Genomic DNA, 26,006 nt, shown 5'->3' on the forward strand with positions numbered 1-26,006 from the left:
GTACTTGGACTATTTGGTACGAAAAATTAAAGCAAAGGCAGGTTTAATAAAAACATACAAGACTCTAAAAGTTCCTGACATGAACTCTGATAAAAATTTAGAGGCCAAAGACAGAGCACGGAAATTGAAGTCAAATTTTTATAAAACAAGTAAGAGAGCTATATTCGGCTGTGCCGAATCTTATATACCCTTCACCAAATTATACTTCAAAATAAAAATTTTAAATATTTTTAGGTAAACAAAATTTTTTTTTTTGGATTTTTTGGAAATTTTTTTTTTCGAATTGTTTTTTTAAATTTTAAAAAAAAAATTTTAAATTTTTTTTTTTAATGTTTAGCGAAAAAAAACTTTTGTGAAAAAAAAAAAATCGGGATAAAATTTTTTTTTCCGATTTTGACCTTATATTACGTTGCAAAGGTCTTTGAAATATCTCTCATTAGATATCCATATTGTCTATATTAATGACGTAATCCAGATATAGGTCAAAAATAGGTAAAAAATCGAGGTTGCCCTGGTTTTTTCCTTATATATCTGCCTTTTGTTGACCGATTTTCTCGATTTTAAATAACAACCGAGCCGGAAGAATTCTGGATATATTGATGTATGAATCGTGTATGTAAGTTATTTGGGGTCTTCCGAAAGTTGATTTCAACAGATAGACAGACCGACAGACAGACTGACATGGCTTAATCGACTCCGCTATCTATAAGGATCCAGAATATATATACTTTATAGGGTCGAAAAATAATATTGTGGAAATTACAAACGGAATGAAGGGTATAAAAATATACCTGCTGAAAAATTCGCAGCTTCCGGGTCAATATTTGTATGTTGCTGATGTTTGAGGGAATGTTGTAGAAAAGTTTAGGACCCAAAAGCAGAACATTTTTCCAAAAAGTTCTTGGAATGGTAAGCAATATGCAAAAGAAGCCAAACATTTGTTACAAAGGGCTCTATAAATACCGAAATTTACATCAAGGAATGTTTACAAAAGAGGATGCTTCCATTCATAAGACTTCTTAATGTGTCCACTTATTATTGGCCTGATTTGGCATCCTATCACTATAGTAATAAAGGTCTTGAGTGGTACAAGAACAGTAATGTGTTATTTGTACCAAGAGAGACAAATTCTCAAAACTGCCTCCAGCTAAGGTCAGTGGAGAGATATTGGGCTCTTGATGAAAGGGAATTGAAGAGCACAAAAACGGTGCTCAATATAAACCTTAAAGGAAGTGTTTCCGGAAAAGATTCATAAATTCATCACTATTGATTAGGACTATAAAAATAATATTTTTTATAAGTTGTAATAATAATTTCAATCAAATAAAAAAAGAATCAAAACTGTAGGTTTAGTGGTTTCTGTTTTATTAACATTTATGTATGTTAAGATTTTTTCGATCTCTCTCCTTCGAAAATGTCAAATTTTGTGCCAAAAAAGCGTCATATGCGGGAAGTCTTGTTTTACTTATTTAATTAAAAAAAGTACACCGAAGCTTATGATGAATGTGTTTTACCGATTTCAATGTGCGAGAAGTGGTGATTTTGACACGGAAGTCACAGATCGCCCAGGCCAGCCAAATATGAGCTTGCAAAATCAGAAAGCTACAATTTGTAAAAATTTTGCGAGCAGCAGTTATAGAAGCCGAAATACCTATTGAGACACCAAAGCCAATTATTCATGTCACAATATGCGGCCAGACATGAAACCGTAATATTCCATCATGACAAGACTCGGCCACATGTTGCAATACCTTTTAAAAACTATTTATAGTGAAGTGGAAGCTTTATATTCCAGACCGTACCCTGTCCGTAATAGCAGGGTTCTGACCGGACCACTTGCTTCCTTTTCGTTATAAATCTACAATTGCTGACTAAAAACTTAATTTAGCAGAATCAGCTCTATAACGTGCCGAATTTCATAAAATGTAAATGGAATATCTTATTCAATTCCTAGCTGTATTTTCATAGTAATGTTAACAAAGCGGATACTTTAAATACTGCTTCATGTTGGACATAGTGATTGATTTGCGGTGATACAAATTGTTTAAACTAAATCACCAAACAATTTTCATTTGCAACATTTAGAACTTAACTCATTTGAGGAATTAACAAAAAAAAATCTATGTTTGCAATCTATCATTTGTGTAAAGTGCTGGGGTGGTAAAGAAAACCGACATTCTCGTATTTAGAGAGAACTAATTTATCCAGTACGGCTGTTTCCATTTAATGAAATATAAGATTAAATTAAGCGCACCCACAAAGTAAAAAAATAAAAAATATGTGAAATTTCTTTCTCATCATACAAACCAAACCAAACAAAACAAAATATAATATTTCTTTTTTAATTTTTTTGTTGGAAAATTCTAAAAAAAATCTCTAAATAGGCTGATTCTGAAAATATTGGTGCGGCAGTAGTCAAACAACATACCACAACCACTTGTTAGCCTGAAAATAATGCCTACAAGCTGTTACATGTTTTTGAGAGCAGAAGCAATTTTTTTTCTGCTGTTTTCAACTACTGGCATTGCCTCAGACTCAACTACTAATGCTACCAGTTTTACCCACAGATTATTTCACATATTCCGAGCTAAATGAATTTGATGGGGGAGAGACGACGCGTCGGAGGAGATTTAACAATGGAATTTTTGTCTTCCTTACAAACCAAATGGGTGGTTTGGTATTTCATATCAAAACCCATCATGTGTCTTTGACAATGAATAACAATGAAAACGAGAAAAAATTTAACAATAACTTAAACCAACTCCCACTCCCTCACCTCTGCTACACTACCACTATGTTGACTAACTAAAGAGCTGGGAAAAGGGAAATGGAAGAGGCCATGTTAATACAACAAAAAAAAATCCAATTTGTAGATGAACGATGAACGACATTTGGAAATGGTTGGGCAACTAAAATACATTTAAAAGCATATAAAATATTATATGAATTCATGAGCATTTTTCTATGCCACACTCGCACACAACTTTTGCGAGGAACAATGAAAACAAACCATTTTTTGTTTCATTCTTTCTCAAAAAAATATTGCCAAACATAAAATAAAATTCATGTTTGGTTTGAAATAATTTGAAGCAAACATTTTTTCTTCCTTTCACATTCTCAACATTTTCTGTTTTTATGCCTTTTTGACTGTTTGCTTGTTTTTTTTTGTGACGTTTTTGGTTTTCTTTATTTTTTTTGTTAATTTTTGATGGCTGCCTCATGGTGGTTTATTTTTCAAATACACCATTTCTGTTAGGGAATTTTCGAAATGTATTTAAAAAGTGATATTAAATGTTGGAATTGGCTTTACTTTTGTACATTAGACAACTGATGAATTGTGTGTGCAGATTTTCTTTAAAATTAACCAAATGAATCCATTAGCCTCTCTATGTTTCGATGTGTGTCTATGCTTAGCTTAGCCATTAGCTATTTGAATGTCCAGAAATGAGGAATAGTGGTTACAGATTAATCTTAAATATAGCGGCTGTTGGAAATTACTTATTTGTCCAAATTATTATACCCTACACCTCCATAGTGGGGAGAGTATAATGCGTTTGTGCAGATGTTTGTAACGCCAAAAAATATTAGTCTAACACCTACCTTAAAGTATACCGATCGACTTAGAATCACTTTCCGTCTGGCTGGCTGGCTGGCTGTCCATGTAAACCATGTAAACCAGGTCGCTATTTTGAAGATATTTCGATCAAATTTGGTACATATAATTTGATCGGCCCAATGACCAAGCCTATTGAAACTGGCTGAAATCGGTCCATTATTTCACCTAGCCCCCATACAAAAGTCCTTCCGAAATTGGACTTTATCGGTCAATTTATAAATGTATCTCCACAAATTGCGCTCCAAATAAGTTTTATATATACAAAATTCATGTCACCAAATTTTGTTACGATCGGTCCATAATTAGTCATAGCTCCCATATAGAGACCCGCTTCCGAAAATCACTTTAACGTGCATAAATCGCTTAAAAATGTTGGTATACGCACGGAATTCAACATAGTTAACTTTCATATAGACATAAATCACACGACCTAATTTCATGGTGATCGGTCTATAATTGATCATAGCTCCCATATAAGGCCCACTTCCGAAAATTACTCAGAAATTAAAATTATTGAAATTTTAAAAGAAAAATGTTTTTGCTCTTTTACTTAGTGTAGGGTATTATATGGTCGGGCTTGACCGAAAAAAAATTTATTGAAAGACAAGAGATGATCTTTTGAACGCGGTTTTTGTTTTTACTAACTTAGATGTCATTTTGAAGGATGTAAACAAAAAAGTTTTTTTTTTTGATTCGAAAATGTCAAATATTGTGCCAACAAAGCGTCATAAGCGGGAATTTTTGCTTTACTTCTTTAATTTGAAAAAAAGCCGCTGAAGCTCACCGAAGCTTATGGTGAATGTGTAACATCGGTTTCAACGTGCGATATATGGTTTGTGTAGTGGTGATTTTGACACGAAAGCCTTGGAATTGGGGGCATTACTCTATGAAGATTGTTGTAAAACTCAACAAGAGCTTGCCAAATCATTGGGAGTTATTCAAGCAGCAATTTCAAAACGTTTGCGAGCAGCAGGATTCATCCAAAAGCTGGTAAATTGGGTAACATATGAATTGAAACGGATAAAATCGATTTTGCATGTCCGAAATGCTATTTAACGCTATAAAAAGGAAAATCATTTTTGCATCGCTTCATTACATGCGATGAAAAACGGATCCATTACGAAAAACCGAAGCGTAAGAGATCATATGTGAAGCTCGGCCAACCAGCCGCACCGATACCAAAGCCAAATATCCATGGCGCTAAGGTAAATACTCTGTATTTGGTGGTAGCAAAAGGGTCCTATCTATTATGAACTGCTGAAATCTTGCCAGACCATCAAAGGGCACCTGTTCAGAACGCAACTGCTTCGTTTCAAAGTATTTTTTTAATTCGTAAAAGGCTTTCAGTAAAATTTTATGGCGTTTGACTAAAATATCTATATTGTTTATAATTAATTGCAGAATTATTCTAACTCTATTGCAAATAATTTTACTTTAATTTTTAAGTTAAGTTTCGTAATGTTCTTGGTCTTAATCCAAAGTCGATTGGAAACTGAATGTAGCAAGTCGTTTCTAACAAAATTTTGCAATGTAACCAACTTGGAATATCATTATAAATTAATGATCTACTTTATTTGAGTTATTTTTTCCAATTTTTTTTTTATTTAACTTGAATATATATTTATTCGAGTATTCGATTAATTGACAATTATCGAATTTTTTCCCTCGATTATTCGATTAATTTTTATTTGCTTTCGGTGAAAATAATTTCAACACAGAACATATAAACTTTTGTCCTATAATTTCTAGTGTTTGACAAATGGCCGATTAGTAAATCACTGATAAGTACTGGCAAATAATATATTTTCTTAACATTTCCATATGCATTCCGAAAAAAGTGACCTAATAGTTTCATTGGTGTTTCCTGTTAAGACCCTTCCTTTGATTTCAGCATACAGTCAAATATTTCGAAATAAAAACGAACGTTTAAACAATAAGAACTGTCGTTCTTACTTTTGAAATAGAAACCTAGATTTTCATTTTTTCTGTATCTCAGGAAATGGTTTATTTTAAATCATAAACTAAGAAAAGAAAAATCTAAAAATTCAAAATTCAAACATCGTTTTACAGTTGCCTTTATTTTGTTAAAAGACATTTGTTTGACGTCCACCATAACCATAACCAACAGCAACAACTACAAATAGCCTACAACAAAATATACACTCATTCCAGCCTCCACCCCAGAACTCTGTACTCTCAACCCGCTAAACAAATGTCCTCCCACTAAACTATCAGATAAAGAAAACCTCGTGAATAATATTTACTTTAGAGGCCATAAATCGGATTCACTACATTATAAATAAATATATTTGTATTTTGTTTTCATTTAATTTTTTTCATCACTTGTTATAGTTCATAAAGAATGAAATGTTTAAAGGAATTCAAATGGTTAGTGGAAAATAAAGAAATTTCAAACCTTACAAAATGATTTTAGAAAATAGAAAATGGCAATAAAGTTTTAGGCTAGTTTTTAATAAAAAACTCCAGGAATCAAACTTAAAACCTACATACCAGGGTTCTATAAGTCGATTGTTTAAACAATTGTAACTTTGCTGAACAGAGACTTTTTGGTCGAGAAAAAAACCCTATCAATCGATTGCGTTATCGCAAAAAACTCTATAGTTATCAGTCTGTTGAAATTAATTTTCCGAAGGCCCCAAATATCTTACAATAGCTATTTCACCGAAATTTTTTCAATATTTATCTTAAAGTAAACATTGGTGAAGGTTAAGATTCGATACAGCAGAATATAGTATTCTTACTTGTCTACATTAAAAGAGGATAAAAATTCGACTTTTCACAAACAAATTTAGAAAAGTCGAAAGTTCGAGAACTGCGACTTTTTGTTTCAATCTAAGGTTTCTATAGTTCGAAAAAAAACTACTTTCACATTACCAAAATGTCCTTTAATTTCAAATAGAAATAGAAACAGTCCTGAATATTAAAATAAGATTTAATCCATTTAATTCTCCTGCTCATATTTATGCCAATAAGGACTTCCAGTGGTGTGTTATATTCCGTCTTGGTATTTTATTTTCTTTACTTTATTTTATTACTCTTATTTTTATGAAAACTATGTTAAGCATTTTTGTGTTTTTATTTAATATGTATTGTATTATCCCACGGCTATCATGTTTCGCTATTGTATACTTAAAGGTAATAACAGCCTTGATCAAAGATCTGCAACATATTTAGTAATTGTCTTACAATTATTTAAATGCAACGAAACTTTTGTAGCATCGAACATGAATAGCTAAAAAATTCGATCAAAAAATACTTTAAATAAATTTTTTCGTTATTTTAATTTAGTAGCACATTCAAGTCCTATTTGTTTTCTTATCGAAAAGCAGCATAACTTATTTGGTCAATTCACAAGGTCTCCTATCATGTCATAATGTCCTAATATTTTTCAATGGTTTAACCCCTTGTGGACCAAGAATTTAAATCGTTGAAAAACTTGTATTTTTTTATGAAATATTGAAAATAAGGACTTCAGGAAGTTATTTACAAAATTTTAACTTTTTGGAGGACCTGCAAGGATCAGAAAGGGACCTGGTACCGTTGGGTCTGCATGAGCCAAAAGATAAAAAAACTCATAGATTTTTGTTAAAATTTTATTAATTAATTAGTCTAATTATGGTATTTTACGAAACAGTATTTTTTACCATTACAACATAAATAAACACCACAATGAGAACATGAAATAATTTAACGTTATTCTGGGTAAGCGAGTATATCAAAGATGATAGTGTACTTCAAAGTACTTTTGGGCAAAAAGTGTCAAAATATGTTTTGTTTTCATTTTGTAAACTTATTATTGTTATGGTACTTATAAGTACCGTCGGTAGACAAAGGGTTAAAAATTCTGTTATTGCCTTTCAAGCAAAAAATTTCCTAAAATAATACTACTTTGTCTGGTATGTTTATTGTGTTACCGTAACCAACCAGCAGCGACCTGCGCCGAACGCCTAAAAGTCGGTTAAGCCGAGCCACCGAGTCGTGAAATATTAGGACATTATGTCAATATGACATGATTGACCAATTAATTGTGTATTGACCAATTAATTATTTTTAGAAAATTGTGGAACTCATCAGTAAATATGTAATAACGGAGCAACTTCGCTCTGGTTGATCTGGCATGTAGTGCATCCTCTTGAGCGACTTTACCCTGCTAATCATTTATGACTTATGGTTTGTTCTTTAAATTAACATCTCCCAGACTTGTTGTATTTCTTCTGTGCTTTTTTTTTTGCATTCTCAACTTTGTTCATAATTTAAAATTGCATTCTTTTTCTCTATAAATATTTCTATTTTATTTATTTATTTATTCCATCGTTTTCTTAAATACAGACACACTCCAATACAAACACAGACATACGCCATCGCACACAATAACTCAGCATAGAGGGGGGATTAAAATGAAAGGCCTTAACTTTAAATTTCAAAAATTTTAATAAGCGACCTTATTATTTGGGAAAATTTGGCCCAGTTTTGGTACAGCGACATTCAAACTATTTTGTCCGTGCTTCAATCGGAAGACATTTTAGTATTGCAGGATGGTGACATATGTCTTAGGTCATCGGGCGATGCAATCAATTTACTGAGAGTAATATTTGACAAACGAATAATTTCAAGAAATGGACGTCTTTTAATAGTCTTCGTTTTCACCAAAACTTAATACTTACTCGATTTGTTGCATTTATATCCTTCAATGATAAGATAAGTCTGTCATTCCCTATGTAATTTCCACAATGTTTTTACGACTCCATAAGAAATATATGCAAATTCTAGAGTACTTATAGATAAGGATGCTTATAAGTATAGTAATGTCCGTCTATCCATATGTTGGATAAGTCTTATTCAAATACAGAATTCAAACAATTAAACTGTGTAAAAAAACTTGGATATGAGTTCAAAATAATATATTTTGTGTTTGCAAAATAAGGCCTCCTAACAGGCCTCTTTTCTTTATATTTTACATCTTAGTTTACTCTCAGACGCACACACAGTCACACAACAAGTACTGTTTAATATTTTTGTTGCCTTAGGTCAATTTTCCAGCGGGAAAAAGCTGCAGTAAAGATGCCTTCCTAAAGGCCGCATTGCAAAATCCTTTAAATTATACATGGCGTGTCTTTGATAGTCAAGGCCTTGCATACTGTCTTCGGTTAGTCATCCGTAAAGGCCTTTAAGGAGATATATCGCTTAATGTCTCATAGAATGTCTAATAGGAATTTCTATTCAAAGCAGGAACCGTAACGGTTATAAGATATATCAAAAAAGATATATTATAACAGCTATTTTGTGACTTTAAAAATTATAATCCATCTAAAACAGTTATTATTCAACGTAAAAATAAAAGTTCGCATGAAACTCTTGAAAAAAGAGTCATAAAAAAACTCATTTGAGGAGTTTTATTTTTATCGTCAGAAAAAAACTCATTTGAGGAGTTTTATTTTTCGTCATAAAAAAACTCATTTGAGGAGTTTTATTTTCCCCATCAGAAAAAAGCTCATTTGAGGAGTTTTATTTTTTCCGTCAGAAAATAAAACTCATTTTATATAAATTGACACCCAAAGCTTGTCGCTGGTCAGATCATTACAATTTGTAAAGCACCTTGCATTGCAATTGAATAAATTGTCATTAAAATAAAATCAAGTGGAATTTTAATTTGTTATTGTTTGATTCCTATTATCAAATTGTTGTTTCTTTTTTCTTAAACAAATAAATTACTACAAACATTATATCAGATAGACTCAATAAAAAAAATACTGAAAAAAGTAGAAAATAGACGAAAAGAGTTTTATTTTCTGATGGGAAAATTAAAACTCCTGAAATTAGTTTTTTTTTAAAACAAAAAAAAATAAAACTCTTCAAATGAGTTTTTTTTATGACGGAAAAAATTAAACTCCTCAAATGAGGTTTTTTATATGACGGATTTTTTTAAGAGTTCCATGAGGACTTTTATTTTTATGTTGAATAATAACTGGTTAAAAGACCTGTAAATTAATGCCTAATTCAAGATCTGCTGAAGCAAGCCTTTAAAGAGAGTTATTAGGAAAATGTTCTTAATTCAGAATTAAATATAAAGAATGGACTTTAAAGAATCTCGTGTATCTTATTGTAGCTTATAATAGGAACTATTGAAAACCCAATCATGTTTGAATTTTAAATAAATGTTTGTTAGACCTTATTTTGCAATGCACTAGTGCAATGTGTGTGAAGTTTGTTAGTTGGAGAAGCAGAGTCCTTCTAGAACATCATCTGAGAGAAGGCGGAGCAGAAAGAGTATCGGATATTATATAATGTGTAAACAGGTCTTTTAAAAGGCCTGTCAATTGAAGTCCTAGAAATTTTTTCCGCTGGGTTGGCATTAAAAAATTTGTATTCGTTTTGTTTATTTACTTGTGTGTGTGTTTATACAATTTTCTCTCTCCCTCTCAGGAAAGAAAAAAAATATTTCGTTTAACTTTAAAAAAGTTTTAACAATTTTTTAAATGTTGTATGTATTTTAAGCTGGTATTTAGGAGTTTTTATAGTCATTAAAAGCCCAGAAAACTTTTGTTTCTTTTTTTTTTTTATAAACCGTATTTAACTTTATTAACAAGTAAGAATTTATTTAAAAAGTTAGTTAAAGTAAATACTTACTTAATAAAACATAGAAAAAAAAACGAAAATTTGTTATGTATTTTTTTTTGCAAAGCTGCAGTAAATATTTACAGCTAATTATATACAATGATATTAGATTAAAGGCATTTTTGGTTGTTCTTACAAATTTGGTATATTCCACCCAATAATAATACAAAGGAGTCTAGAAAATACTACCTCAGTCATATTAACAATATTAGATATTGGTAACATTTAGTCAAGTACGTCATCTACATATATGATATCTATAAGTATTTTTCCAACAGGATGTTTATATTTAGCTCTATTCAAAAACTTTAAATTGTATTTAATTTTATGAATTTTTTGCCCTCATCATAAATCTGTTACACTTATCGATTTCCCACAGAAATACTCGGTATGTTGGTGAAATATCTTTTACTTTTAATGTAAAATATTGTGTATTTTTTTTGTAACATTATCATCATACAGTTGACTTGCAGCTCATAATTTACATTTCAGTCCGATTGTTGTGACAGTCATAACACTTTGGGGAGCTATACAACAGGAAGCAATTTTTTTCCAAAACATATTTAGTAGGGTATCCATTCAAATAATGTTCGTTCGAATTATCGAATAATTTATTACAAATCGAAGAATTTAAAAATTACCATTTTCAAATACACACAGTAATTCGAATAATTTTATGAAGAATAATCCAATAAAATTTATATTTTTTTGTAAATTTTAGAGATCTAAATATTCTGTTTAGTGAATCTATAACATGAAATTATAATGATCATTTTTATTCTGATCGAAAAAAATCATATTGTTGCAGCAAGCCGACAAATCTTAAAGGGATTCTATAAAACGGCGGCATGAAATAACCCCCCACGAAATAAAACCCCAAAAATAAAATTAAATAACCCCCCAAAATTTGGGGTCTTATTTCATATGAAATAGAACCCCAATTTTTAAAAAGAAATAAGTCCCCAAACACAGTGAAGGTGATCTAAAGCAATTGGGGGTTTCAAACCGTCTGCTATAAGGTCATATTTTCATAATGTCCGATAGTTTAAACACATTTTTGTTGTTTTTCAAACAAAAAAAGTTTTTAACTAATAAGACTTTTTGAACTATTTTTATTGTTTTATCATAATAAACACTTTTTGTTTGAAGTACAACAACAATTTGTTTAAACTATCATAATATATTAGGACATTATGACAATATAACTTAATAGCAGACCGTTTGAATCCAATAAATGTGCTTGTATCTTTCTCATTTTGTGTTGAAATCTCTTTTAAGACTTTTGGATGAAATAAAAACCATTCTATTTGAATACGAAATATATTTTGGTTTAATGAGATTTTTTAAAATATTAATTTGTAAATATATTTTGAATTACTGTAATGTTTTGTAATCAAGCGCCGCAGGCGAAAAATTAAACCTTATAGCTTTTATTAAAAATGTTAGAGCAGACTAAATATAAAAATGTTCTATGAAAAAGTAGAACTTTTTAAAAGTAAAATATTTTTAATTTTTATTTATTTAAATATGAGAAAATAAATTGAATTGCTTTCTCGGAAAGTATTTTAAAACACCATTAGAAATTTAGAAAAAAAAATATTTGTTAACCCCTATAAAACAATGTATAGGACCACACCAATAGCTCCTTCTACAAGATATGTATTAATGACTTAAAAATGCGGGATTTTTTAAAAATTTTAGATTTTATTTTGAAACATTTGTGCAATATAAATTTATTCAAAGTACTGGTCAATGTTAGCTATGACCTTTTCCCATCTTTCTGGCAACACACGGATTCCAAGCCAAAAGAACTGTTCGTCTTTTGAGTCAAAAGAACGAATAAAGCCAATTTCGGATACTCTGTTCTGAAGAGAAATGTATCTCAGAGAGATCGTTCTGCATCGATCGAAGCAAATAGTAGTCGAACGGGGAAGGGTCTGAACTATAAGGCGTGTGAGTCAAAACAACCCAACCACTTCTTCTAAATAGTTTTTAACAGGTATTTCAACATGTGGCCGAGCTTATGGTTTCATGTCTAGCCGCAGATTCTGGGTGTTTTTCGGTCAATGCTCGCTTCAAACAAATCAGTTGCGTTCGGAACAGGTTCCCTGTTATGTTCTGGTCAGATTTTAGCAGCCCATAATATATAGGACTAGATACAGATAATTACCTTAACGCCATGTATATTTGGCATTGGTGTCGATTCGGCTGTTTGGCCGGGTTTCACTTACGCTTCGGGTTATTGTACTGGATCCATATTTCATCGCCATTAATGATTCCGTGCAAATCAGATTTTCTTTTATAGCGTTCAAGCATCATTTCGGACATGCAAAATCGTCGTTCAAGCTTACTCAGCTTCAATTCGTATTGTACCCAATTTGTCTGCTTTTGGATGAATCCAGCTGATTGCAACCAAAATTGCTGATTGAGTAGCTCCTAATGATCTTGCAAGTTCTGGTTGAGTCTTGGTTTTCAAACTTGTTTGGTTGGCCTGGGCGATCTTTGTCTTCCGTGTCGAAATCATCACTGCTAAATCACACAAACCATCTCTCGCACGTTGAAACCGATTAAACACTCATCATAAGCTTCGGTGAGCAATCAATCGGTGTGTTTACTTTATTTAAAAAAATTGGATTATTCAATTCGATTAATTTTAAACATGTTACAATCTCGTATTCGAATAAAGAAAAAATCTATAAATTTGGATACCCTAGTATTTAGCAAAGACCTAAAAGCAGAAGGAAAAAATCAAAAATAAACCTTTGACGTTATATTTTTAAATAATACTGGATGTTTTGTTTTTGTTTTTCCACAAGCTTTCTTTATCACTGTGATAAATGACAGACTGCAAAGTGGTGAACTAAGGCTACCAAAAAAAAGTGATACATCTACATACATATTCCCTATTTTTGAAGAATAAAAGCAAAAATGTTGATCTTTTTTAGCAATAACCTAAAAGAGTCCTAAAAGACAAACATTTAAACAATTTTTAAATTTAATCTGTGTCACTGTCTGAGTTTGATTTGCATATTTCGTTTGCCATTGCTGCTACTGGTTTTATTGTCATTGTTACCATGTCTATGTCGAAAAATCAAAATTGATTTTCTTTTATTTTGTTGTGTGTTCAATTCAATGCTTTTCGTTTCGTTGTTGTGTTGGCTACGTGTATTAGATTTATAGCAATTATACACAGTTACTTTTGTTTGAAAAACATTAATTGGGATTTTTTTCATCTTTTTGCTGTTTATAGTCCCAGCTCTGCCATCATCACTACCACCTTCTATTTGTTGTTAGTTGTTGTGCTGTGTTGTCGTCATTCTAAATTGTATTGAAAGCTGCTGCTGTTTTTTACTCTGTCGCAACCGACTTCCTTGGAGTATTCAATTCATGTTTGGATTTACATTTGAAAAGATAAATTTCAATTTTTAGGAGGTTTTTTTTTGTTGGTAGATTGTCTTTTAGCTTCAGAATTAAATTTCATGTGTATTTGTTTAAAATTTTTATTTTGAATTCATTGTAATGTACAGTGGCTAAGAAGAAGGATGAAGGAAGTTATAAAAATTAAATAAATTTTGTTGAAAAATTATAAGTTAAATAGTTGTAATATCTGAATTTTGATCTAAAAACCTTTTTCATTCATTTGATTGAAATTGTTATTACAACTTATAAAAAATATTATTTTTGTAGTTCTAATCAATACTGATGAATTTATGAACCTTTTTCGGAAACACCTCGATTAAGGTTTGAATAGAGCTTTCTATTACATTGTTCGTACAGGTCCATCTTCGTTTAAAATCTACCACAATTTTGGATACCTATTTTGTGCTCTTCATTACTCTTTTAACAAGAGCCCAATATCTCTCCACTGACCTTAGCTCCTGGCTGTTTGGATGATTTGCCTCTCTTGGTACAAATACCACATTATTGTTCTTGTACCACTCAAGACCTTTCTTACCATAGTGATAGGATGCCAAATCAGGCCAAAAATAAGTGGACACATTAAGAAGTCTTATGAATGGAAGCATCCTCTTTTGTAAACATTCCTTGATGTTAATTTCGGTATTTATAGAGCCCTTTGTAACAAATGTTTGGCTTCTATGGCCGCAACTGTATATTGCTTGCCATACCAAGAACCTTTTGCTTTTAAACCTGCATTGGAATTTGAACAAAAGTCGTTCTACATGACCATTACGGGAGTCACAAAGTTAATGCTATTAAGTCTCATCCTGCAAACTACATAATCAACATCTCTGCAATACCCAACGTGTACTTATGTTATCTATGACCTCAAAGTCCAGTAAGCAATCACTTAAGTATCCTTTCAAGCGATAATAGCTTCTGGAGTTTTATCCCCCAGTACGTTCCGAGATATAATACAGTTCATGACAGCTCTCTATCTTGCGATACGATAAAAAGGCCCTGAGTGAATGTTATGTGGGTTCATATAGGAAGATATAAAAATATCTTCTAACAATATTAATAAAATATACCACTGTCCCAACTGAAATTTGCTCTTATTTATTCTAGTCATTTATTCATTCATTTATTTTGTTGTAATTCTAGGGATTTGCATTAGTTTGTTATATTGTTGTATTACTTACTTATTTCTACATTTTATTTTTTTTCTACAAAACCATTAAACAAAATTCCTAGTATGGATTTAGTTAATGTTCTCCAACATCTAAAATGTAATTTAATTTTCAACTGTTTTAAGTTTTTATTTTTGGCTTATTTTTTTATTTATTAAAAGGCAAAAAAAAAACAGTAGCAGCAGTCAGCTAGCTAGCATTTTATATGTTCTGTTTTTATTCTATTGTTTTTTACCAATTTGTGTTTAAATTTTTTTGTAATTTACACTTTTTGTTATTTCTTTCCAGGATTGGGCACTACGCAGTGAAGAGCAGAGTCTTTTAATTGAACGTATTTTGGTTTTGATACGAAACGTGCTTCAAGTGCCAGCAAATCCTGAGACTGAATGTCGTGCCGATAATGATGCCAGCGTACATGATCAGGTTATTTGGGCTTTGCATCAGTCAGGCATTTTAGATTTGGTATTGTTCATAATTTCATCGTCGGATGAGAATCAATTCCATTTGCACTGTTTGGAAATTGTGTGTCTACTGTTTCGGGAACAGGTGAGTTTTTTTTTGTAATGTTTAAAATTAAGGAGAAGAACATTTTGAATATTGTCATACATTTTACGTGCATAACGTGGTATTGCTAAAATTATGTCATGAATGGATATTAAATATGTCGGAGTTTCAATTGCTAAAATGTGAAATATTTGGAAATGAAATAATTCCAATAATGTTGCCCATTAATGTTCAATGAGCAAAATTTTTTCCATGTTATCTGTTTGAGTCACATTGACCACCTTCGAATTTTCCTTATAAGTTATGTCTTTGCAACATAAGAATAAGCAAAGTTATGATTTTTTATTTAAATGCGATAATCAACATCTTTAGATATTTCTTATTTAATCATCAAACAATTCCATGAGTACCAGCAGTTATCTCCAGTTGCACTGATGCGTATTCCTATAAATGTACAACTTACCAAAAATAGGGTTTAAAAAATATTTAAGGAGCTATAAATTTCTTCAATAAATCTTTGTTGAACACATTTAAAATTATTAACTGAAACTTCAATTAATAATCCTAATGTTACTCGTTTAAAATGACAAACTCCTTTAAATTTTAAAGAAGTTTGTTATTATACCCTACACCACCATAGTGGGGAGGGTATTATGCGTTTGTGCAGATGTGTGTAACGCCCAAAAATATTGGTCTGACACCCACCTTAAAGTATACCGATCGACTTAGAATCACTTTCTGAGTCGATTAAACGATGTCCGTCCGTCTGGCTGGCTGGCTGGCTGGCTGCCTAGCTGGCTGGCTGGCTGGCTGGCTGTCCATGTAAACCTTGTGCGCAGAGTACAGGTCGCAATTTTGAAGATATTTCGATAAAATTTGGTACATATAATTTTTTCGGCCCAAGGACGAAGCCTATTGAAACTGGCGGAAATCGGTCCATTATTTCACCTAGCCCCCATACAAATGTCCTCTAGAAATTGGACTTTATCGGTCATAAAAGTTTAATTTATATATGTATCTACACAAATTTCGCTCCAAATAAGTTTTATATATACAAAATTCATGCCACCAAATTTTGTTACGATCGGTCCATAATTAGTCATAGCTCCCATATAGACCCGCTTCCGAAAATCACTTTAACGTGCTTAAATCACTTAAAAATGTTGGTATACATAGACATAAATCATGCGACCTAATTTCATGATGATCGGTCCATAATTGGTCATAGCTCCCATATAAGGCCCTCTTCCGAAAATCACTCAAAAATATAAATTATTGAAATTTTAAAAGAAAAATATTTTTACTCATTTACTTAGTGTAGGGTATTAGATGGTCGGGCTTGACCGACCATACTTTCTTACTTGTTTTTAATAATAAGTTGATGATTCATTATTTCATATTATCGAAAAAATACTCGTAATCATTTAATCCACAAATTTTTTGAGAAAATTCAGATAAATATCCTCCCAATTTTATGGAATTTTCAGTTTAAACTCTATCTCCATCGCACTTAAATCCATTCTGTAAGCCGGCTACACCAACCGAGAAACACTATGTTCAGTGAACCACGATTTGGATTATTTTAAAGCGTGAATGGCAGCATAGTCTTGTTGAAATATTCAATATCACTGTGTGTAATTTTTTAAGTCATGGAAATATAACCATATACGGACACCAGTACGTGATAAAAGTCCCTGTCTCCCAGTTTTGCCCAAAGTCAAGCACTTATTTTTATGGGCCCCAAAGTTTTGTGTCCTCGGTGTAATTTTTGCAAAAAAAGTTACCATTTCCTCAGGCTCATATCTTGCAAACAGTTCAGAATTTTGTTTTACTCTTGTCATAAAGTACAAAAGTTGTGAACATATAAAATCAAAAAAACTTCATCTTTAAAATCAACATCACAAAAAACTTTAAAAAATTCGAAATAAATTTTTTTAACCTTTGCTTTACCAAAGGTTTTTTTATGTACATGGTTTACCAATAACCACCCGGGTGGTATTGCACTTTTACACATGTATAAAATTTTAAATGATTTTAATAAATTCTACGGAACTCTAAAATTTGTTCACTTAGTCTTAATTTCATTTAAATCGAAACAAAATTAAAAAAATTATTAAACTACTAAATCCGTAATAGTCACCCGGGTGGGTATTGCTAAAGCGAAGGTTAAAGCTGCCTAAAAGCATGCTTTAGTTTATAATAATTTAATAGTCTATGGCCCAAGACACCTAATTCCTTTAGTTTTTTCTTACTAACTTATATTGACCTACCTAAACGGTTTGAAGAATCATTCCTAGGAAGTTCATATGTTCTAGAAAGTTGTTTATTGAGATCTTAGGTACATTTTTGTAGTTGATTGTTTCCTTGAATTTTAAACGGTTTGTTACCTATGGACCTGAACAGGGGAAAAAAGGTAAGAAAAAATCGAATTTTTTAAAGTTTTTGCAATTTTGATTTTGAAGATGACGTTTTTTTTGATTTTATATGTTCACAATTTTTGTTCTTTATGACAAGGACTAGAACTTTGAGCCTGAGAAAATGATCACTTTTTTGCAAACATGACACCGAGGCCACAAATCTTTGGGGACATATAAAAAAGTGCATGACTTTGGGAAAAACTGGGAGACACGGGTCTTAATTTCAATTAATTTCATGTAGAAAGAAATCACGAGATCATATTTTCGGTGGATTGTCCCATATTAGACCATAGCCCCCATATAAGAACCACTTCCGAAAATCACTGAAATTTACATAAATCTCTTCAAAACATAAAAATCTAGGAACCTAATTTTGTGAACATAGTCTCAATCATGGGACTTCCATATAAGGACCACTTTCGAAAAATACATTAACCTACACAAATATCTTATCGACATGAAACTAACATTTAACACAGATCAGTTATATGTATTTATGCTAAAATCATTTGCTAGATATCGGTGCATAACTGGGCATTACAGTGCTCCAAAAAAATAAAACTGCGAATTTTGACCGTCCCCCCTCTAGAATGGTTCTATGTATTGTAGAAACACGTTGTGTAAAATATTAGGATGATATGATAACGCTAACTGGTGCCGCAACGACGCTGAAGTTTTGAGGTGCATTTACAAGGGGTAAAAAATGCAATTTTTTCAGTTTTTGTAAAAATGTTGGCATTAAATAAATACTTTTACAATTTAATTTAAAAGAATCGAAATGTATACGTAATTGTCGTTCTAATAATATATAAAAGACAAAAATTGGTTAAAAAATGTTAAAGTTATTAAAAAATCGCCAGGCAATTAACGTGTCTCAGGCCACTAGAACAAGAAATGTAGAAACAAAATTAACATATTTTGATAAATATTATAATAAAAGTTTTTTTTTACTTAAAATATATCCATATTTACTTGTATATGAGTTTTCGTCTTCGTAGGATACCGTTAACCTATTCGCAGGTATGACCAAAAAAATTTAATTTTTTTAAAGGCAAAACTCCAATTTAAAATTTTTAAAAATTTTGTTAAACAAATTTCAAAATTTTTTGATCATCACATTGGGATTTATTGAGAACATAATAGGGAATAAAAATATGAAAAAAGTATGACAATACCTCCTATAGTTTTTCCGTACCTGCGATTTAAATTTTGAGATTTTCGAGAAAAACTATTTTTTTGGCCATATTTTGACGAATAAGCCGAATTTATTTACTGTTATGATTTTTAAGCAAAAGCTATTAAGAATATTATATTCCAAGTAATTTTAAATATAGTCTGAAAGTTTTCTTAAAATCGGAAAACGTTAACCCTTAAATCGTGAAGGTCAATGGTCAATTTTTTCAATATTTTAAATTTCTAATGAAAAGATAGCGAAATGTTATATATTTGTGGGCCGATTTTGATGAAACTTAAGAAAAATATACGCAAAGCCTAGTATTTATAAAAACTGTAGAAAAATTAAAATTAACCCTTAATAGCACTTGGGGTTAAAATGGCCCCAAACTTCTAAAACCATAAACAAAATTGTCAATTTCAATAATGCTGATCAAAAATTTGTTTTTTATAGGATACTAACTTTAAGATATTGTATTGTGTATTAGAAAATAGTATTACTAAGCCACTTTGAAAAATGTTCACATTTTTGTTCAATTTTGACCACACATTTTTCAAAGGACAAAATATTTTATTTAAACCTGATTTTTGCTTTAATAACGTATTTAATATTTTATTGAGTATTTTTTGAATAATAAAATTGATTTTAACCCTTTAGTGCACTTTTGATTTATTAGATTTAAAAAATAACTCGAATGATTCAGTTTATTTAATTCTGAAAAACATTAAAGTTAGCACCATTTGATTTTAAAAGTTAAGAGTAATTTTAAAACCAAGTGCTATTAAGGGTTAATTTTAATTTTTCTGCAGTTTTTGTAAATACTAGACTTCATGTTATATTTTTCTTGAGTGTCATCAAAATCGGCCCAAAAATATAAAACATTTCGGTATCTTTCCATTACAAATTCCAAATATTGAAAAATTTTACCTTTGACCTTCACGATTTAAAGTTTAACGTTTTCAAATTTTAGTAAAACTTTCAGAGTATATTTAGAATTATCTGGATTATAATATTCTGAATAGGTTCTACTTAAAATTCATAACAGTAAGGAAATTGAGCTTATTCGGCAAAATATGGCCAAAATTTGTTTTTCTCGAAAATTGCTAAATTTAAATCTCAGGTACGGAAAAACTATTTAGCAGATATTTTCATAATTTTTTCATATTTTTATTCCCTATTATATTCTCAATAAATCCCAAACTAGATGATCAAAAAATTCGGAAATTTGTTTAACCAAATTTTTGAAAATGGAGTTTTGAATCTGCCATAAAAAAAAATTTTTTTTGGTCATACCTGATAATAGGTTAACGGTATACTACGAAGCCAAAAACTCATATACAAGTAAATATGTATATATTTGAAGTAAAAATGTGCATTTATTTTAATATTTAATGTTCTAGTTCTAGTGTCCTGAGACACGTTAATGGTCTGGGGAATTTTTAATAATTTTAAAATTTTTTGACCAATTTCTGTTTTTTATGTCTCATTAGAACGAAAATTACGTTCACATTTCTATTCTTTTAAATTAAATTGCAATAGTAATTTTTTAATGGCAAAATTTTAACAAAAACTGAAAAAATAGCATTTTTCTCTCCTTGTAAGTGCATTTCAAACCTTCAGAGGGCTTTTTTTAGTATGATCTTTTTTACCAATGTTCACCAAACTGGGGGATGAAACTGGCAAAAATCCTACTTTTGTTTATTAAGGTTCACCCTAGTGCCGACTATCGTTCAGAATTTTGGACATATTCGGCAAAAAACGTTTAGTGAGTGATAATAAATTGATATTATTTTAAAATAAAAAAATAATAAACAAAATAAAATGCAATATATAACAGAAAATATGCAAGTTTAAAAACTGTAATAGCCAACTAAAATGTAAAAAAATATTTGCAAAATATTTCAACATAAAGCAAGTAGCAAGCATTTGACCCCAATAAAATCAATCATAGTCTGTCTGTATGTCTGACTGACTGACTCATCATACATAACAATACACCAAAGAGCCCTTATCATTTCCAAGGGCATTTTACGTTCGATGTAACTGCCTGCATTTATCTAATATTCTTTATTACAACTTGTGTTATTTAATCTTGGCCTTAATCCAAATTGTACTCGAAAAAATATCTAATACATTAATTTAAAATACATACAAGCAAATCAAATCAAATAAAATGAAATACAAAAACACACTCAAAACATGCACTGAATGAGGAAGAGAGAGAGTAGACTGAGACTGCAGTTTGAGTTGTACGTGTTGTGTTGGCGTTATATGTCAGTTTGGCAACTGAAGTTAAAGCTAAACAAAAACTACAATAGAAATAAACTGAATACATCTATCTTACAATTCGCAATACCCCAAACAGCCAACAAACTCACCCATTTTTCATCTATTCCATCCATCTATCCATCCAACTATTCACATATCCAACTGTCCTACTAGTGGAATGTTGTGTGTAAAGTCTACTATGCACAGATGATGGAGTGGATGTTTTTAAATTGTTACAGGGTTCTTTCTTTTGGATGGAGGCTAGACATAAATCACGAAATCTTAATTTTCACACGAACATCAACCATAAACCATGAAATATATTTCTTTGCTTCGCCATTGTTATTGCTGCTGTAGCTGGTATTACGACTTCACCAATTTGATGGCCACAAACATTTCAATTACAATACAATTTACAAAAGAAATTCCTTTTTACAAACTCTGTAGAGCGCGCGTTTCTGCACTCACTTACACTTTGAACAGAACAGAAGCCTCCATGCAACTCTAACGAAACGTGAGGTCCTTTTGTTAAACGTAATACCAATACAATGGAAAATCAGACGCTTGGCTGGTCGTACAAAGGGATAAATAGACGGTGGCAAGTCAGACAGACTGGAACAGTCGTAGAAGTAGAAGTATACGCATATGAACTTGTATACATTGAAAGCAATATTGAATTTTTATTTTCTTGTATTTTTCCTTTTATTGTTGCTGTTTCGTTTTAATACCACTTAAAACTCCATTACTAATAGCAACAGATCTAAAATAGTTGTGCGCTATTAGCAACATCACATTAACAGTTTGCCCTATATGGTGTGGATTGACGTAGGATATGTTTAGATTATTAATACGTAGTCATACCGATCATATACACGCAGAGAAAAAATATAGTTGTGCATGTTTACAGTAACTATTTCAACATTTTTAAAAGTATTTTTAACTATATTATAGTCTCAGTAACTATTTACATGATTGTGGTAACCATAATATGGTTAACTTACGATTAATATGTTTTTATCAATCATGGTTACAGTAAACAAGTATTTGTTTGTGACAACCATTGTTATGATGAATCTTTATATCATAATATGTTGTTCTCAGATTATGATATCAATTAGCCCAGAGCAACATAATATGGTAAAACTTAATCATATAAATGGTTGTCACAAACCTATACTTCTTTACTGTAACCATATTGTTACCGCCACTGCCTACGCGCTATCGTTAATGCTATATTTTCATGTATTACTGTTAAAATTTGTATTAGGTGGCAACACTTATGATTGTCAAAAATAATATTCCAAGCGGCAAATGCAATCTTGGATATACATAAAGAAAAATTAAAGATTCTTGAGGCATATCAAAGCTAAAATTATTTTGTGAAGTTTAACGATAAATTATTTAAACCAAAAAGCTTGCTCCGAGTCCAAACTAAAAAAGTTTGTAAATCTATTGTTTGTTTTGAAGATATTTGTATTAAAAAAATTGATCTGGTGTTAATAATCTATTGGAATCTGGAGCTTGGGCTACTTCAATTAAAACATATACATATATGATTGATACAATCATGTGAATCGTAATATAGTGAAAAAAACTTTTAAAAATGTTGAAATGGTTACTGTAAACATGAACAATAGAGTGTCTCTTAGAATTAAATTTTTTGAAATGTTGAAACGGTACCCGCTGAAAACTTTCGTAATGACCTAAAATACCACCAAAAAATGTTTAAAAAATGTTTAGCTTGTTCTAAGAAGGGCAACCATTCTTTTTCGTTTTCTTTTCTGACACAAAATGTTGCCAACATATTTTGTACCATTTATTAAAAGTTACCTATACCCTCATAATGTTTTACATTTTTAACGATCACAATAGAACAAAAACCATTACCATTATGCAATTTCTAACCCTTTGATAAAATTGAGGGTGAAACGTGTAGCATATCTTCGGTGTTTTAGGGCAACATTATATGAAAAGAACACGTTATACACTTACCAAACTACATTTGTTTTAGAAAAGAATACAGAAAGGGTAAAAGGCATAATTTATGCCAGAAAAGAAAATACCATTAGTTTTGAGGTGCATTTACAAGGCGGAAAAAAATGCATTTTTTCAGTTTTTTTAAATTTTTGCCATTAAATAATTACTTTTGCAATTTAATTTAAATGAATCGAAATGTATACGTAATTGTCGTTCTAATAAGATATAAAAGACAAAAATTGGTTAAAAAATGTTAAAGTTATTAAAAAATCGCCAGGCCCTCAACGTGTCTCAGGCCACTAGAACAAGAAATGTAGGAACAAAATTAACATATTTTGAGAAATATTAAAACAAAAGTTTATTCTTACTTAAAATATATCCCTATTTACTTGTATATGAGTTTTTAACTTCATAGGATACAATTAACCTATTCGCAGGTATAACCAAAAAAAAAAAAAATTTTAACGGTAGTTCCAAAACTCCAATTTCAAATTTTTAAAAATTTCGTTAAACAAATTTCAGAATTTTTTGATCATCACATGGGGTATATTTACAACATAATAGGAAATAAAAATGTGAAAAAATATGTCAATATCTCCTATAGTTTTTCTGTACCTGCGCACATTAGGTCAAATGACACCTTTTTCTATGCAAAAGTATTAAAATCAAAGTGCCGTTTTACATTTGTTTTTGATGCTTTTTAATTGGAAACACATTAAATAAAAGACTCATGTTTTTTGTTTGAGTTAAATGTCAAGCACCGTTACACAGCTATGCGTCAAAGTCAATAGATGTAATTTTTTTATAAATGTGCTTGCAATTTCAGTAGTGCTTGCTCAACTTTAAGTGCGTGTTTCTCGAATCGTGTTCGTAATAATTCATTTGTATAAAATGGAAAATAAAGAGACAAGTAAGTATAAATGTATTTAATTTAAGCTGCTTTATACATATGTCGCTATACCTCAAAATAAATCATTTTTTTACATAACCTCAAAGCGGTAAAATTTATCCAAAACTTTGACATTTCGTAAGCGATAAAAAATTTTGACCCCATTTGCCCTCTGTCAAATTTTAATAATAGATTAAATAATAATTAATAAAATAATAAAATAATAATAATAAATTAATTAGCAATTTATCTCAAACTGCTATTTTTTGCGTTTTAGGAGTAATCCCTCTTTATTTCAGGTAACCTCTGTATAAAAATCTATCCATTTGAAATATGACGAAAAGAATGCACAACAAAAGAAAAAATTTATGCCGTTTTTAATATTTTCAGATGAAGAAGCATATAACGCAAATAATAAATTTTGTATACCCTACACCACCATATTGGGTAGGGTACAATGCGTTTGTGTAGATGTTTGTAACGTCCACAAATATTAGTCTAACACCCACCATAATTTGGTATATATAATTTGTTCGGCCCAAGGACTTATCCCCCGTACAAATGTTCTCCCGAAATAGGATTTTATCGGTCATTAATGTTTAATTTATATAGGTACCAACAAAAATTTCGCTCCAAATAAGTTTAATATATACAGAATTCATATCACCTAATTTTCTAATGATCGGTCCATAATTAATCCTAGCTTCCATATAAGACCAGCTTCCGAAAATCACTTTAACGTTCATAAATCTCTTAAAAATGTTGGTATTAACATAAAATTCAACAGAAATAACATTCATATAGAAATTAATCATACGACATAATTTCATAGCGATCGGTCCATAATTGGTCATAGTCCACTACCGAAAATCACTCAAGAATATAAATTATTCAATTTTTAAAAGAAAAATGATAAAGGAAAATAAGACCCTTGCCAAAATTTCGTTGCAATCTATTTTACTGCATATTGCTATATTGTTGAGATGCAATGGAAACGGAGAAGACGTATTTTCCGACTTAATATAAATCTGTTGATATTTCAGATCCATTAATTTCCACATCATTTTTAAATTGGCGCTTACAAAAGCGGAAACGTTCCACACTTCCACCTGAAGTAATTGAATTATTATGTTGCAGTGAACCCATGTAAGAATTTCACTTTAGACACCAAGACGATGAAATTAATGAAATTGAAGAGGACCTTTTGGTTTTAAATTTACAAAATGAATTAGATTTAAGCAATTACTAAATGTTTTAGTATAATTAAAATAACTGAATGAATACAATGTATTGTGTTCGCATTAATGGTTGCAAAAGGGTTTATTTTTGGTCGTTAGTGGGTTAAATTCCATTTTCTTTAATAGAATTATTCTTACTTATGAAATTCTTACAGTTTTTGGGTCGAATAACATGATTTTGTAGTCGTTATTAATTTAGCACAGAAAAAGTGGTCATTTGACCTATAGTGCTGCGATATAAATTATTCGATTTTCGAGAAAAACTAATTTTTTGGCCATATTTTGGTGAATGAGACCAATTTCCTTACTGTTATTAATTTTAAGTAAAATCTGTTCAGAATATTATAGTCCAGGTAATTTTAAATATAGTCTGAAAGTTTTCTTAAAATCGGAAAATGTTAACCCTTAAATCGTGAAGGTCAAAGGTCAAATTTTTCAATATTTGGAATTTCTAATGGCAAGATGGCGAAATATTATATATTTTTGTGCCGATTTTGATGTGAGGGGACATAACATCCTCCAGACCTATCCAAACTTGGCCATTTAAAAAAAAATTAAAATTCTAAAAACGCAAAGCAGTGATCCTCGAAAAGGCTCCATATTTGTATAACCCTATATGTTTCTTAAATACTTACAAAGTTTTGTTTTACTATCAAATGGTAAATAACGTCACAGTAGGCACTTTTCTAAAAAAAACT

The 26,006-nt window shown here is 30.6% G+C and overlaps 1 protein-coding gene across 1 annotated transcript in view; it reads left to right on the forward strand.

Annotated features, from left to right (window-relative positions):
* Positions 1-26,006, forward strand: part of timeout (timeless circadian regulator timeout) — a 549,675-nt gene that overhangs the window by 22,695 nt on the left and 500,974 nt on the right. Inside the window, exon 3 of the mRNA XM_065502580.1 lies at positions 15,130-15,387. Within this exon, the coding sequence (XP_065358652.1) occupies positions 15,130-15,387 (258 nt within the window). The remainder of the gene's footprint in view (positions 1-15,129; positions 15,388-26,006) is intronic.

The sequence above is a fragment of the Calliphora vicina genome, chromosome 1 (assembly GCF_958450345.1).
Source record: "Calliphora vicina chromosome 1, idCalVici1.1, whole genome shotgun sequence".
Classification (NCBI taxonomy): Eukaryota; Metazoa; Arthropoda; class Insecta; order Diptera; family Calliphoridae; genus Calliphora; species Calliphora vicina.